Raw genomic sequence first — 16,990 nt, 5'->3', positions numbered from 1 at the left:
CTATATCTACCCTGAGAGATATCTCAGAAAATAATGTGATAAATTCATTCACACTCTTTTTGAACACTAGAGAATCTTCGTTTTGTCATTATCAAATTTCCCTTCATGTTAAATCCCTTCCTCTCACAATCCTATCTTCTTGAACTCATTGAAAACTGATTTCTTGAACCACCCCTTCACTGTATTCACATTCTCTCTTCTCCATCTTAGAGATGCTGGGTCAGAAGGAAGGATAGGCATACACATTGTTCTTTACTCTCATTTAAAGAACTTTTCCCTGCTTCCATCAATTAACAACTTTTTCTCCTTTGAGATCTCAACTATATCATCCTAAGAAGATGGTGGTGATATTTATCTATGAGCCACTTTCATTTTCCTTTTTATTTCTCAAGGAATTAAGTACCAGGTTAACAGTCTTCCTATCTACTTCAAGCCAAGGCCATATAGTTGAAATTTCAACATACATGTTGATATCCTTCACAAACTGCCTGCCATCTCAGTTCACCAAATTTCTCAATTCCCACAACATGTATCTCTACTCAATCTCAGTCACACACAGCAGTGGTCATACCTTTGAACTAACCATCATCCACAAGTATTCCACCTCTAGGTTCTACAATTCTGAAATTCCTTTATCTGACAATAAACTCTGCTTTTCCACCTCTCCCTTTGCCTGATTCCTCCTCACCCTATACTTTATCCTTGCCATGAACTCAAGTCATTCTTCCTGCTCTCTTGGTTCAACACTATTGATCTGGCCTCACATTAGATCCTTTGCAATCTTGACCCTGAAGTCAATAAGTTCAATTATACACTGTCATCTATTCTTAAATTTATAATTCCCACCTGTATGATTCCTCCTTTCCAGTCCCCTTTAATGTATAATCATTCATGTTCTATACCCTCACTGTGGGTGTTCTCCAAGGCTTTGTACTATATCCTGCTCTCTTTACTTTCTAACAATCTTTCTTGGTGACCTCACCAATTCCCATTGGTTCACTAATGACCTCTAGCAAATTATTTTTCACACCAATCAATGTATCCACTCATCACCTATCTCCCGATTATCATCATTATCATTCAATCACCAGCTGCTTGTTGGATATTACCTGGATGTCTTGTTGACATCTCAAACTTGAGACATTCTGAGAAAAGGCTCATTCTCTTACCTGCCCCACCCCCACCCCAAACCCACTACTCCTCCAAATTTCTCTATTTCTGTTGAGGTTATCATCCTTCTAGTCACCCACATTTGAAACTCTGCTCATCCTCAAGTCTTCATTTTCCTTTTCCATCCAGATCTAACAAATAATTATTTCTTGTCCATTTTACCTACATGAATTTTTCTGAATCCATCCTCTTTTCTCCCATAGCTGCTACAACGAATTGAACTACCAGCTAATGGTAACTCTCTAATCTAATAAGAACTTTATAAACTATGAAATAACCTTAGAGTGCATCTCAAAGGATTACAGATCTATAGCTAGAAGAGACCTGAGACAGTATTTAGTCCAATGCCTTTACTTTCAACAAAATAGGAAACTGAGTCCCAGAGAGTTTAAGTGACTTGCCAAAGGTCATAGAAGTAGTAAGTAGCAGATATAGGATTCAAACTCTGGTTCCATGATGAAAAGTCAAGCATGTTTCCTACTTCATCATGCTAAACATATGATTCTCCAACTCAAAAATCTTCCTTGAATCCTTAATATCTCTATGATAAAATATAAATTCCTGAACTTGGAACAATAATAATATTAGCTAACAGTTATGAAGTACCTCCTATCTGCCAGGCACTGTGCTAAGTGTTTTATAATTATTATTATCTCATTCAATCCTCACAAGTTCCCTGAGAGGTGGGTGATATTATTATACTTATTTTACAGTTGAGGAAACTACAGCAAACAAAGGTTAAGTTACTTGCCCAGGGTCTCACAGATAGTATGTCTCTGAGCTCAGATTTGAACTCAGATCTTCCTGACTTCAGGTCCAATGGTCTATCTACTATGCCACCTAGATGGCATTTAAAACACTTCACAATCTGACCCAAGTCTTTATTTGAGTTTATTTTAAACACTCTCCTTCACAATTTAGTGAAATTGGCCAACAAGTTATGTCAGCATTCCATCTTCCATTCCCTAGTTTCTTTGCCCCACCCCCCCATACCTGGAATATACTTCTTCCTTAGACTTCCCTCTTAAAATTCCTAGCTTTCTTCTGAGGTTGTTTCTTATCCCTTTTGTTAGTGATTGTTTTCTTCTGAAATTATCATTTATATACTTACATGTTGGATTTCCCAATAAAATGTAAACTCCTTGAGGGGGGGGAACTATTTTTCATTTTGTCTTTGGATTCCTAGTGCTGAGCACAATGCCTTGCTCTTTCAACTTTCAAAGAAGACCAATGACATCATGGGTAATGTCTTGACTCAAGCATGAATTGGATTTAAGTGAGGCAGAGCTACACAAAGTTGTCAGCCTCCTTCTTCCTGAGTCATCAAAGTACAGTGGTGGGACAAAAATCAAGACAGTGATGGTATCAGATGCAACAAATGACTTTGGTGATTTCAGTGCCTGACCTAACTCTAAGAATTCCACAGAGCCTGCTTCAGCAACCTTCATGGTCATTAGAACAAATTGTTCTCATTTAGGGTGTGACTGCTGTGCATGCCATAATTTCTTAGAGCCACAGGTAAGAGTTGGATGAATCAAATGGACACCAAAAGTGGATGAACAACCCTGAAAAGGGCTCAGCACACCCTTACACCAGTTTGCTATACCTCCTGAACACCCAGAATGTCTAAGCTGAGGGAGCTGGGTTGGGCGACTTCTTGTTGGTGCATTGTAGATGGGAGAGTTATTCAGGTATGGGTTGTACTAGTGGATTCTCAGTAATAAAATCTGCTTCAACTAAAAATTTTTGATTCTGTGACTAATGAACCTTAATATGTCATCTCTTCAAGGGAAGACAAATCTTAAAGCACAGTAATAAATTTGTTCTAAATGTAAAATTTTAGTCATCAGTGAAATGGTGTATGTGTCATGGTGGTAGTGGTGGTAGATGGTGGTATGGCAGAGATAAGGAGAAGGTAATGCAAACTTGCTAGTGTCCCTAAAAGCACAATAGACTAGGGGACAGTCATGCTGCCTTTTGGTAAGACTGATCTTCCATAGACATATGCCTTCATAGCCACTGAAAGTATATTAGTGAAGAAACTATTTAGCTATACTCTAGCCTCTACATCTCTACAGACAGAAATAGATTTTCCACTGATCTGCATATACCATTAGAGTTTTTCCAGGTGTATAAGAGCTTGGCCTCTCCCATACAAGTAAGGAAAGGCAATTAAGTTAGGAAATGTCAAACTTCATATGTTTCTTCTGTGAAGCAACTAGAGTGATGCAATGGATAAAGCATTGGGCCTGGAGTCAAGAAAATCTGAGTTCAAATCTCAGCCTCGGATATTTGTTAGTTATGTGACCCTGAGTAAGCTACTTGACCTTTGTTTGCTTCAATTTTCTCAACTGTAAAATGGGAGCAATAATAATACCTACCTCCCAAGGTTGTTCAAATAAGATGATATTTTTAAAGCATGTGTTATATAGCAAACATTTAATAAATTCTTGTTGTCTTCCTTTTCTAACATGATCCCTTGCTCACAATAGGTCTCAAAGTCAGACAGAACTGAACAATATTTTATAAAATTTTAAGATTTTATAAAATGCATATCTTCCCATGTGAAACAAAGCTTTTTCTTTTTCCCCCAGAATTTATTTATTTATTTTTAGTTTTAAACATTCATTTCCACAAGATTTTGAGTTCCAAATTTTCTCCCCATCTGTCCCCTGCCCTCCCCACCCTAAGATGGCAAACATACTGATTACCCCTTCCCCCAGTCTTCCCTCTCTTATATTCCCCCCATCTCTCCCTTTGCCCCCTTGCCCCTTACTTACTTGTAAGGTAAGATGGATTTCTATACCCCATTGCATGTGTATCTTATTTCCCAGTTGCATGTAACAACAATTTTTTAACATTTGTTTTTAAAACTTTGTGTGGAACAAAGCTTTTTCAAATAACCATATATTTCAGTATCCTAGGACAAGTAATAGTATTGCTTACCTCATAAAAAAGTATTAGACAGCCAACCAGTGTGTACAAAGGTACTAATATCATGCAAGGGAGCATGATAAGTAAATCAAAATTGTTTAAAAATAGGATGCCAAATAAGAACATAGAGATCTGAAAGATAATTGCAAATAGGTTAGAATCATATACGATTTTCAATTATTTACAGAGTACAAGTGGATGTATACTTTCTAGTGTCATCAATTAGTTCCATGAACTAATTAATTAGAAAAAAAAAGTTACAACTCCATGAATACATGACTTCAGATAAAACACTAGAAGAATGTTATAAATGAGAAGCATATTCTTTGGAAGGAGGGGAGATTTCTAAGCATCTGGTAGAACAACTTGGAGTAGACTTCAGAAGGCAAAAAAAAAAAGCTAGTCTCAGTGCAGCAGAACAAAGCTCTGGGAGCTCTGTCTCAGGGAAGCACTGAGTCAAAGAGAAAGGCTAGGGTGGACTCGGATAGAGGGGACCTCCAGAGGAGAGTTCAGGGTTGAGCTGGACAGTCAGGAACCAGGATGCCTACATAGGGTAGAACAACTGGAGTAATCCTAGCTATAGAAACAAGGCACAGAGACCCATCAGTTTGAGGCTGAGTAGAGGTACCATGCTGGACGCTGAACTTAGGGGATGTATCACCTTTCAACTTTTTCGGTAAGATTGATTGGAGAAGTGTGAGAGTTACTTATAACACAAGACAATGGAGGTGGCCCTGCACCTGGGGAGCATGAGATACAGGAACAGTAGAAAAGCATAGGATAGATTAGAATAGGATAAGAACTGCAAGGGCTAAAAACTTCCTGGTAAGCAAGCAGAAGTTACTGGGTGGCCCCATGCTGAACTCAAGGGACCCTTTCATTAATTTTTGCCATTTTTATTTCAGAATCTAGCAGAATTCTTCACACAATAGGTACTTCATAAGCATTAATTCATTGAAAAATCTCTAAACTGCATTAAAAAGTTAAATATGTGGAGTTTCTGAACCATTGGCTGAGGAGATGTCACATTAGTTTAACTTTCATTTCACAGAAGGGCTTAATTTCACATAAGCTGCTTCAATTCATGTAGCTTAAGGATTTCCTCACCTCTTTCACAGAAATTGAGAGTAAAGTTTGTTTTATTCTTTGAATTTGTATCCCATGAGCCTAGAGCAAGGCCTGGCACATGGTAGTCACTTAAGAAAGGCTTGTTGATTCTTGTTGATTGACTGATTGATTAAATTTACTACTGTTGAAAGAACCATAAAAGGAGAAAATGAAATTACCCTTGGGGTACTTTTGAACTAAATGAGCAGTTCTAGAGATGGTATAAGAGGGTAGAGAGAAGGATAAGTGCTACAGTAATAACACTTTAGATAGTAAGCAGAAAGATCTTCAGGATGTGTCTTGGAGATGGGGATGAAGTGGCCATAAAGAAGAAACCAGGATAGTCAGGATCCAAAAAGATTGGGTGATTTTTTTCAGCATTCATCTGACTCTAATAAGGAGAAATTCAAAGAGATAAATGTAAAATCTTACATTTGGGAATGCATGCAAACTTTACAAGAATAAAATGGGGAAGGCCTGGGTTTGATGGCAATTGTTTGGGAAAAATTCTTTAGTGGTCAACAAGCTCCATATAATTCAACAATATGATGTAGCAGTCAAAAAAGCTAATGCAATCTTGTACTATGTTAAATTATACCTCCAAAGAATAGAGTAGTGATAATTCCACTATATTCTGCCCTCACTAATCTATATCTAGAGTACTGTGTTCAGCTCTGGACACTACAGTTTAGGAAGAACATCCATAAATTAGAAAGTATCCCTACAGCAGGGAAACCAGTATGGTGAAGGGCCTTGAGGCCATTGAAATTGGAGGATTGTTTGAAGTAATTGGTTGTGTTCAGTGTGAAGGAGAGAAGACTGAAGGAAAACATGATTATTGAAATTAAGGATTTGAAGAGCTGTCATCTGGAGAAGGAATCAGTCTTGCTTTATTTGACTTTAGAGGGTAGAAGAAAGAACATTAGGTGAAAGTTGCAAAAAGGCAAATTTGAGGAAGATGCCAAGAAAAACTTCCTAATAATTGGACCTGACCCAAAAAAGAATGTGTTGTCTTAAGAGACAGTGGGCTCCATTTCTTCCAAGTGAGGCCTAATTATCCCTTGTTGGGTATGGTATAGCAGGGATTTCTTTTTGTTATGGGTTGAACTCAGTGGCCACCTAGTTCCCTTATAATGTTCAAATTCTGTGATTGTTTGAAGTGACTCTGAAAAATCCTCATCTTTTACAGCTCTTCTATGATTATGACAAATAAACCAATGTGATTTTTGCAAGAACTAAGTGGTTTCTGCAACCAAAGGAGATGTTGATATTAAAGAGATAGGCTAAAGTGATAACTAGACTCTGAGTTTACTGTCTATAAAATGATATCCATTCTGATTATCCTTCCTCTGAGTTTCATCTGAATATCATTCATACTCCCCATTTCCACAAAATATTTGGAGCTTCCTGACAAAATGGTCTTACTACCACCACCTTCTGGAACAGAAGTCTAATTTCTTTGTAGTCACCTTACTCTCAAGGGATTTTATCATCCCACTATAACAGATAATATTTGGAAATTAACCACAGCATATGCATAATTCTGGGGGCCCATACACAGTGATAGTCATAAGTTACAGACCCATCTAGTTCCTAAGATTGTGGATTTATGAAATATATTGGGAGGGAGGAGTAGAAATTGAAGACTGATAGACTAATCATAAATAACTGATACCAGTGCCTTGTAGACTTTCAACAAAAGGCATATCTTATTTGTTGTCTATACTTATCTCTTAGGAACAGAAGTAGAAGTCCTTTGCATTAACTTTTAAGGAAAATTCCTCAAATACAATTGGACATTGACTTTAATGGGGGAGATCACAGCTCAAACCATACATGCCTACCAATCCTATGTGAAGTTGCCCATACCCTGCATAATTTTGCCATGGGTCTTCTGCCCAATTGCTGGAAGACTTCTTCACTTTCTTTTGACATTGCAAGGCAACCAGCAAAATACTCTGGCTGTCTCATTATCATTCCTTCTTTCCCCGTGTGCAATTCTTTGGAGAGAGATCAGAGAAGTAACTTACTTTCTGAATCTGACTCAGTAGAGTGAATATGAGTTGGACTTTCCCTGGACCTTTAATACTTATACAAAGCTTACATGTGGAAATCCATCTACAGGAAAATTATAATGTTTATCTAGAAATTAGCTTACATCTCCTTACTTGCCCTTTTCCCATAAAATTCTGGCTACAGAAAAAAAACTATCATAAATGGTTACAAATAAACCTATGTATCCAAGTATACAAAAACAGAAATCAGATTAGAATATACTAGAAAATACATGAGTGGGGAAATTCTTTGAATGGGAACCAGATGAGATCTCAGTTCAAACAAAAGACAGGGTTTGGTTTAACCCAAGGGAAAGTCTCCAAAGCGTACAGGGGAACAAATTATAAATCAGAGATATACCAAGGATCTGGCTTCCTTTATACATCTTCATCTTCCGAAGTCTTTCTTTCTTTCTCCATGGGTTTCTTCTAAAGAGGTTATTAAAATACATATCTTTCTTCCAAAAAGTTCTGGCACCACCTCCACCCCTTATATAAGTACTCAGTGTCATATTGCACTCAACATTTCTTCTCCAATTAGGAGTCACATTTATGCTTATAAAGAAACATGCAAATTGTCCCAAGCTCCTTTGGAAGCCCAATTATAAAGAGATTTGCTAAAATTATGAATCAATAAAAGTACTTCTTATACAATTAAACATAAGAGAAAGTGTGATGCACCTGATAAAAGTTCTAAAGACCTTGGAATCCTAAACCGTTTTGTCACCAACCATACTCATGATTTTAGATAAGCATATTTAATGTCTGTTTCTCAATTTCTTTGTCTTTAAAATAAAAAGTGGGGGCAGCTAGGTGGAACAGTGAATAGAGCCCTGGCCCTGGAGTCAGGAGGACCTGAGTTCAAATCTGGCCTCCAAAAATTAACACAAAAACTAGCTTGTGACCTTGGGCAAGTCACTTAACCCCAACTGCCCTGCCCTTCCCCCTCCAAAAAGCAAATAAAATAAAATAAAAAGTGTCTGCATTAAATCATTTATCAAGTATTGTCCAGTTCTCTAAAAGTCTGATTCTATTCTTTTCAATGAAACAAAAGAGTTCAAGACATGAATAGATACCAAGAGAAATAGGTAAAGATACAGACAGAAATCAGAGGTTATAAAATGATCCAATTGTAATACAAATATTTTGTGAAATACTATTAATTTTATAGTTCATTACACATATGAAAAAGACAATATTTAGCTTTGTAGGTAAAAAATGAAATTTAACATACAGTGTGTTTTGTACTTACAATAAAAAAGCAAAAAAACCAAAGGCCACTATTTTTTCTTCTCTGACGAAAAATGAATGAAATCACATATGTGAAAACAACAACAGATGCTGCATAACCAATAGTACACACAATCTGAAATTAACAAAAAAGTATATATTAAGTACTAGAAAGGCAAATGCTATCGGGGAACATATGTCAAATTCTAAGAACTATGTGCCAGGAGGTATTCTGTAAGACAGACATAAGGTGGCACAGAGACCATGCCAAGGCATGGAAAAATTATTCTGCTCAGATGTTTACCTCTGTGGTTAGCAAACTCCTTCCCCACCTCCCTATTCCAGTCACTATAATGCAGAATTCACACATCACCTATGTGTAAACCTCAAAACTCAACTCCCCAATCCCCATTCACCATCACCCTATGTCTCCAGTGCCCCACTCCTGATCTATCTGCCCCTTCCACTGTGCCATGTGGAAATCCAGTTTTATTATTAACAAGCTTCCTTTCACTTTTGACTTCTTAATTTCTCTGTATCTTCTGGCAATCACAGATGGTCAGCAATTTAGGGTCATCCAGGAGAAGCTGCATGTTCTCTCCTATTTGGTTCTGATATGGCACACTGGTTCTAGAGGGTTAGGAGGTATGTTAGAATGGTCTTTGCTCCCTACTCTCAGTTCTAGACTTCACTTTTGCCAGCATCACTCAGCTATTTCTCACCCTTTGATGGTTATAATATACAAATTTGTTACCCAATCCAAATCATGGTGGATATTATTTACTGGTTACCAGGTCATTCTTTTTCCTTTCTCAATTCAATTCTTGGTTTGTAGTCTTCCTTTTCAGCCCAACCCTATCCGTTATTCTAAGGAACTTCAGTATGCAAGCTGATCTTTCTTCAAATACCATAATCTCTCATTTTATCAATTTATTCAACTCTTATGATTTACTTTGCTACTCCAACTCAGCTACACATAAGGATTGTCATACTCTTGATTTTACCATCCACATATGAGCTTCCATGATCCCCACCCCTCGGTACTTTGCTAGGCCATTACTCCTATTTTAATTACACTCTCTTCCATTCCCAGTCTCTACCCTTTAACTAACCAACTCACTCTGCTCTTTCCTCTAACTCTCATATATGTTTACTCCTTGCCTTATCCATCCTTTTGTCTATATACACCTATATGTTGTGTCCCTTGTCAGAATGTAAGGTGATTGAGAGAAGAAACTATTTTTTCTTTGTTTCTATAGTGTCAGCATAATGTCTAATAGTCACTTGATAAAAACTTGCTAACTGATTTTTGAAAAAAATAATTGTATAGTAAAAGTATGCTCCAGGGGTGGCCAGGTAGCACAGCAAGTAAGAGCACCGGCTCCAGTGTTGAGAAGACCTGGAGATCAAATCCTGGGCTCAGACACTCAGCACCCACCCAGAAACACCTGACCATGTAACCTTGAGCAAGTTACTTAACCCCAATTGCTTAGGGGTGGCCAGGTGGCTCAGCGAGTGAGAGCACCGGCTCCAGTGTTGGGACGACCTGGAGATCGAGTCCTGGGCTCAGACACTCAGCATCACACCCAGAGATAACTGGCCATGTAACCATGAGCAAGTTACTTAACCCTGATTGCTTAAAAAAAAAAAAAGTATGCTCCAGTTCTTTTCTGTATGATAAACATTCTTGAACATTTGTTTGATTGTACAGCTCTTAAATCATAGACTTTCAAATGAAAATTTCTTTGTTCTCTAAATTTTATGACTTACCTGAGCAAACAGGATTAAAGTTGTTGGCCATTCCTCATCTGTATTGTTTATAAGGTAGTTAATGACATACATGAAAAACAGAATCAAGCAATATAAAGGAATATCCACCAGTGCCTGCCCACACCAGTATGCTGATGGGTAGAGTCCTGAAATCCATAGCTGGGACTGAGCTTTCATCTGATAGAGAAATAGAAGAGATACAAAGTGGTTTTAAAAACTGAAATTTAGAGAAATGTTAACAATATCAGTTACATAAAAAAATGTGCATTTCTAAAATAATGCTGCATACATCTTAGACAAATTATATGGACCAAACTGTAGATTAATTCAAAATAGCATAGCCCCTTCCCTCAAAGAGTTGTAATCTTGAGGATTGAGGTATAGAATAAGGCAAATAAACAAATAAGCATGATAAAAGGTAGAAAGTGCCAGGGGCAAGGGGAAAAAAAGGAGGGAAATACTTCGTGGAAATGTGAGGTATTGAGGAGTAAAGAGATCACATTTAGTCAGTGGGGAGGGGGAGGTATGTAGATCATAGAATGTTTCATGGAGTAGGCGGCCCCTGAGCTTGGCCTTGAAGGTGAAAAAGAAAAGTATTTCGATAGCTGGAGATTAAGGAAAATTACTTACTGATGACTCCGTTCAAATCACAGAGAGCCCGGGACAAGGTGAAGAATCAAATACAGTCCAAGTGAACAAAGATAGATTAGTCTTAAATTCTATGCTGAAGCATTTGTATTGTAACCTTCAAGGAACTGTTAGAGTTTTCTGAGTAGGGAGTAGGAGGTATGTGACATAGTCAGGCTTACATATTAAGGAATGAAAATGTCCCCTGTATGAAAAATATATCCAATAAAGGAGACAGAGAAGACAAGAAAGACCAGTTATGAAGGTACTTCTGGGTAAAAGGTGATAGGATTTGAACTAATGTCATGCCCATCTATAAGCATGCAAAAATGCAGAGATGCGAAAGGCATTGTGGGAACAAAATAAATACTGTGTGCCTCATCTTTGCTCTCGACTCCTTTACTTTGTTCTGTTGCTTGCTGTGAATCTCTTGGTTCCCACTGGGACATTGAATGTGAAAACTCCTCTTTCATTTATTCCATAAACGAATGTCAGGAATTTGGGGCAGGTCTAAAAGCATTCTTTGAATACAGGTCCTTCCATTGCTCAGCATGATCTCTTCTCCACAAATAACTCTCTCTTTTCTCATTCTAGACCTCTATGACCCATTGTGGTTATGCTTTCTAGCTAGTCTCTGAAAATCCTTCTTCCATGCCTGCAGAAAAAGCATCATCAACTTTTCATACTCAAGCTAGATGGCAACACTAGCTACTCTAGCCATAGATCTCAGAGGTTCCTCCTGGTGATCTGTTGTCAGATCTCCACATTTCCAAACCATTAACATGCCACAGAAATTTGGGATCTCACAGGTGTTGCCATGTGACATGCTATGACCTTGTAATGCTACTTCTTTTTACATCACTCAAGTTGGTGGAAGCATAAGGGGAGTCTAGGAGTGGTGATACCATACAAGTCTAAAAATGGTTGAGACATTCCTTCTACAATGAGCTAAATGATATAATGGGAAGAAAAGTCTTGTGCTGTGAATCAGATGACTTGGGCTCTAAATCTAGCTCTACTATTAATTGCCTTTGTGTCCTTAGGAAAGTCTCTAAATCTTTCTTAAATGCGATATTGAATTTGAATAGGTCAGTTAGTTTGAACTTCTATGGGATGAAAAATAGATATCTAACAGTTCAAGAAATTTCATGCATGAAAATGTGGGGCTGTGTAAACAGTCTTCCTTTTGAAGATAGTGTATTTTTATTGTAGTTTTTTAATAGAGAGAATTTTCTGCATTAAAAATATGATAGCTAGTAAATCTTTTATCTAACCATTTAAAACAATGTTAATCAAACCCATGGACAGATATAAATGAGAGCTGTACCAAGTGTTCCATAAATGAACTTTAATAGATGATTTAAGGAGAATATCAATGACTATAAAACATTACAACTACAATTACTAAAAAAAAAAGTTCAAATTTTAGTTAATCATGCTTACTTTATAATCACTGATGCTGCCCATTGCAATATAAGGAGAAATGCTGGTTGCAATAAACATGCAGAAAAAGGATGCCTCCATGAAACCAACCCCTATGGATACATCATCCTGAAGAGTGAAGAATAAATATTATAAGTTAGTAAATTGTGAGCAGTAAATCAGAAAAATCATAAGTAATTACTAATTTTTTATTTAAAAAAATAAAAATACTCAAAATTATACAACTTATTCTCCATCAAAAAGTCCAAAAGGTGTTACATTTGGGGAAAATCAAGTCAAGCACTGATTAAGGGCTTACTGTGTTCCAGGAACTATGCTAAAAATGTTAGAGATTTTTTTTAAATCCCTACTTTCAAGGAACTGTAGACTAAATTAGAGAGACAAAACAGAAATCACAAGGTGCAAACAAGATGGTGATGAAAGGAGATAGTCAACAGAGGGAAGGCATTAACAGGAAAAGGGGGTTGGGAAAAACTTCTTGTAGAAATTAGGATTTTAGCTGAGACTTATATATAGAAGAGACTTGAAGTAGGGTAAAAATATCTCCACATTATAAAACTTCACCTCTGTTACCAATGGAAACAAGGAGCTCTGCCTGCAGAATCATTATACAACTCCTAGCCTGAATTTTCAACAAAGTTTATCCTCTCTCAGCTTCCCTTTCTCATAAGTGTCACACCTACATACTGGAGCAACCTAAGTATGTGATTGCAGGTGCACATAGCTACCCAGAGAATATATACATCACATTTGCCTCTATCCTCCTTCTACAGAGGTTTAGGAAGCCATGAAGACAAAAGAAATAGGAAGGCAGAGCCAAGATGGCAGAGTAAAAGCAGGAACTTGCTTGAGCTCTCACCCCAACAACCTACAATACCTGCAAAAAATGACTAAACAAATTTTAGAGTTACAGAACCCACAAAATGACAGAGTGAAACAAATCTCCCACTGAAGGCAACCTGGCAAGCTAACAGGAAGGGTCTATCACATGGGCTAGGAGCAGAGCACAGTCCCAGTGGGATGCATGGGCATAGACCAGTGGCACAGAATGGTCAGAACAGACCTCAGGGGACTAAATCACTGGCAGCTATGGCACTTTCCAGACTTCTCAACCCAAAACATCAAAGTGGGGAAACTCTGTTGGACCTGGGTGGGAGAAGAAAGTGATCTGGCACTGGCCCTCAGTGTTACTTCCAGCACTCCAGGCCCACAGACGGTGGGGAGACCAAGCTGACTGATCAGAGCACAACTGCAGGATTCTCTTTGCTACACTGAGGCAGGATTCTCTTTCTTTGCCCTGTTTGAATCTGGGTCGCAGTCTTGGGTGGTGGCCTTGGGGTGAGGAGGAATACTGGCATGGCAGAGCTTGTTGAGGCTGTGGAGAGTCAGTCCTCACAGTTCTGAGGCAGGTGCCTAGAAGAAGCTCTGAGAACAACTGTGCAAAACCCCAGAAATTTGGGACACAGCACTCTTCACTCTGGAAGCAGTGTTCTACCATGACAAAGAACTCAAAAGTCAAAAGGCTGACAAGATGAGCTAACAGAGTAAGAGAAATCAGATTATAGAATAGTTCTTTGGTGACAAAGATGATCAAAGCATAGAACCAGAAGACAATCAAAACTGCATCAAAAGCCTCCAAGAAAAATATGAATTGGTCACAGGCCATGGAGGAGCTCAAGAAGGATTTTGAAAATCAAGTAAGAGAAGTAGAAGAAAAATTGGGAAGAAAAATGAGAGTGCTGCAAGAAAATCACGAGAAACAAGTCAACAGTTTGCTAAAGGAAACCCCCCAAAAATACTGAAGAAAATAACACCTTAAAAATAGACTAAGTCAAATGGCAAAAGAGGTCCAAAAGGCCAATGAGGAGAATGCCTTAAAAAGCAAAATTGGCCAGATGGAAAAGGAAGTTCAAAAGCTCACTGAAGAAAATAATTTCTTTAAAATCAGATTGGAGCACATGGAAGCTAATGACTTTATGAGAAATCAAGATATTATAAAAACATATCCAAAAGAATGGAAAAATAGAAGGCAATGTGAAATATCTCATTGGAAAAACCACTGACCTGGAAAGTAGATCCAGGAGAAATAATTTTAAAATTATTGGGCTACCTGAAAGTCTCGATCAAAAAAAGAGCCTAGACATCCTCTCTCAAGAAATTATCAAGGAAAACTGCCCTGATATTCTAGAACCAGAGGGTGAAATAGAAATTGAAAGGCAAAAGGAATAAATTCAAGAACCAAAAATTACCACAGTTGTGCTCTCATGCAAGCATGGTAATGTTCCAAAGTGCTGGAAATACAAAAATAAAAAACAGCATGATTTGTGTATTCTAATATGGAACCTATAACATGTACATCATGTACATAAATATATATATATGCTATAAGGTAAAATATAATAAGGGTGAAGAAAAGATTCAGATAAAGCATTCTAAGAAAATTAAGAGGTAGAAGTGATCCTATCTATTGACTTAAATACTTACCCTGCTAGAGCCCACGAATGAGAAGTAACATGATCAACCCCCAGTTGTATTCTTTCATCCCTATGGCTATTGCTCAGGACCAACACAAGGTTGTCTTCCATGTCTGGAATGTTGTATCACCTAACCTTTTCCTAGGTTTCCTTCAAGTCTTGGCTCCACCTTCTGCAAAAGACCAGTCTTCCTAGCTGCTTGTTCTTTCCTCACATTACTTTCCATTACTTTCCATCTATTCTCCATATTTCTTATGTGTATGTAGTTATTTACATATCTTCTCCTTTTTTGAATGTGAATTCCTTTAGGGAAGAGAACTATTCACTTTTGTCTTTACAAATCAGAACTAAGCAAAGTGCCTGGCATGTGGTCAGCACTTAATCAATGTTTGTTGACTGATTGATTTCAGGCAAGAAATCTTAAGTCATCTTTAACCCTTACTTCTTCATCTTTTATATTCCACCTAGCCCATGATTTCCTTTTTTGAAAAGTCATTTGAGTACACACTTTCCATTCAATTACTACTATTGTTTAGGACTACAATCCTAAACCTCCTGATTCTGGGTTCATTTAAGGCATTAGAACATAAAGAGAATATTAGAATGTTAGAGTTCAGACACACACATGGATTTTAAAGATTAAAATTGTAAGAGGTTGCCCAAGATGTTGGGGTAGTAAGAAGCAGTGTAATCTAGCTCCCCAACAATAACCTCAGAATGCCATCAGATTAAGTTAGTGACTAGAAAGCTAAGAAGTAACCCACAGGGGGTCATCTTTCCAATAGAAGATAAAAAATTCAACACAAAAGCAAGTGACAAGGATAGGACAGCTGGAACAGTTGTGGGCAAGGATTATAGCTCCAGACCCCTAGAAGAGAACAGAGCCATAACATTGTCTCTATGACCTAAAAGAAAATACTTAGACTCATTTCTGACTCAATAACAATGCTACAGTGCTATGGCTCTGACCCCAGAGCAGGGAATCTAAGATTCAACTCCCAGCCATGGTGACCAAGGTGCTACTCAAGAAAGCAAATTACAGAATTCTGACTCTGCCACCTATTAACTATGTGGCATTGGATAACTGCAAAATTCTTTTTGTCAGTTTCCTCACATATGAAATAAGATGGTTGGAATAAATATTTTGGTATATATGGGAACTTTCTTTTTACAGTTGATTTCCTTGGTCAAAAGAAGAAGACACCAACCATTATAAAGAAACATTATAGAATCAGAGGTATCCAAAAATTCATTCTAGAACAAGAGCATAATTCCATAACAACTGCAAGGAGACACTCAAAGGATAAAAATAAATTTTCCACAAGTAATACATGAATACCTGGAAGAAATAAAGCAAGAAAAATTGAAATTATATTTATAGAGGAAACCATTAAAAAGAGAATAAACATCTTAGAAAAATGGTCAAGTTTAAATATTAGAAGAGACAAAAGGGAAATCAATAAGATAGAAATAGTGGAGGGTGGAATCAAAAGATTGAAAAAATAGAATTAAAAGTAAGGCATTTGTTATCAACCAGTCAGTCAACAAGTATTTATACTGTGTGCTAGACTGTTTAAAAACAACTCACCAGGAAAACAGTTCAATCACAGATAATTTAAGTCATCAGACTAACCAAAAATCAAAATTAATAGTAATAATAGCTCACATTTACAAGACACTTTGAAATTTGTGAAACACTTTATTTATGTTCTCTCATTTGATCCTCTCAAGAACCCTATGAGGTAGGAGCTATTATTTTCTCCATTTTACAGATGAGGAAATTGGGCCTCGGAGAGGTCAAGTGACTGTCCTAGAAAAGCATTGGAAGAGAAGCAGATCATCTCTGTTAGAAATCACTGATGTTGATCATATTCTTTCTCTTTCACTGCCCTCAGAAGAATTATAATTAAAAATATGAGGGAAGCTAAGAAATGAAATAATAATGGTAGGGAAATCTTTGTAGCAAATTTCTCTCTCTCTCTCTCTCTCTCTCTCTCTCTCTCTCTCTCTCTCTCTCTCTCTCTCTCTGTCTCTTTCTGTGTCTCTCTCTTTATCTGAATCTTTTCTTCGCCCTTATTATATTTTACCTTATAGCATATATATATATGTATATATATATATTTATGTACATGTTATAGGTTCCATATTGGAATACACAAAAAAGAGAGACAGAGACAGAGA

At 37.3% G+C, this 16,990-nt stretch overlaps 1 protein-coding gene across 7 annotated transcripts in view; it reads right to left on the bottom strand.

Annotated features, from left to right (window-relative positions):
* The window catches only part of LOC138152591 (ATP-binding cassette sub-family A member 10-like), a 159,126-nt gene that overhangs the window by 41,656 nt on the left and 100,480 nt on the right, over positions 1-16,990 (bottom strand). For all 7 annotated transcript variants that reach the window (XM_069076546.1, XM_069076547.1, XM_069076545.1 and 4 more), the window contains 4 exons: positions 12,336-12,443; positions 10,266-10,442; positions 8,518-8,631; positions 4,117-4,236 (listed from right to left, as the gene is read on the bottom strand). In XM_069076546.1, coding sequence (XP_068932647.1) covers positions 4,117-4,236; positions 8,518-8,631; positions 10,266-10,442; positions 12,336-12,443 — 519 coding nt within the window. The remainder of the gene's footprint in view (positions 1-4,116; positions 4,237-8,517; positions 8,632-10,265; positions 10,443-12,335; positions 12,444-16,990) is intronic.

Source organism: Petaurus breviceps, unplaced genomic scaffold (genome assembly GCF_028583685.1).
Source record: "Petaurus breviceps papuanus isolate PSGF00001 unplaced genomic scaffold, PetGlider_PUasm1.0 90925, whole genome shotgun sequence".
NCBI classification, from domain to species: Eukaryota; Metazoa; Chordata; class Mammalia; order Diprotodontia; family Petauridae; genus Petaurus; species Petaurus breviceps.
This window is presented reverse-complemented; position numbering and strand designations above follow the sequence as displayed.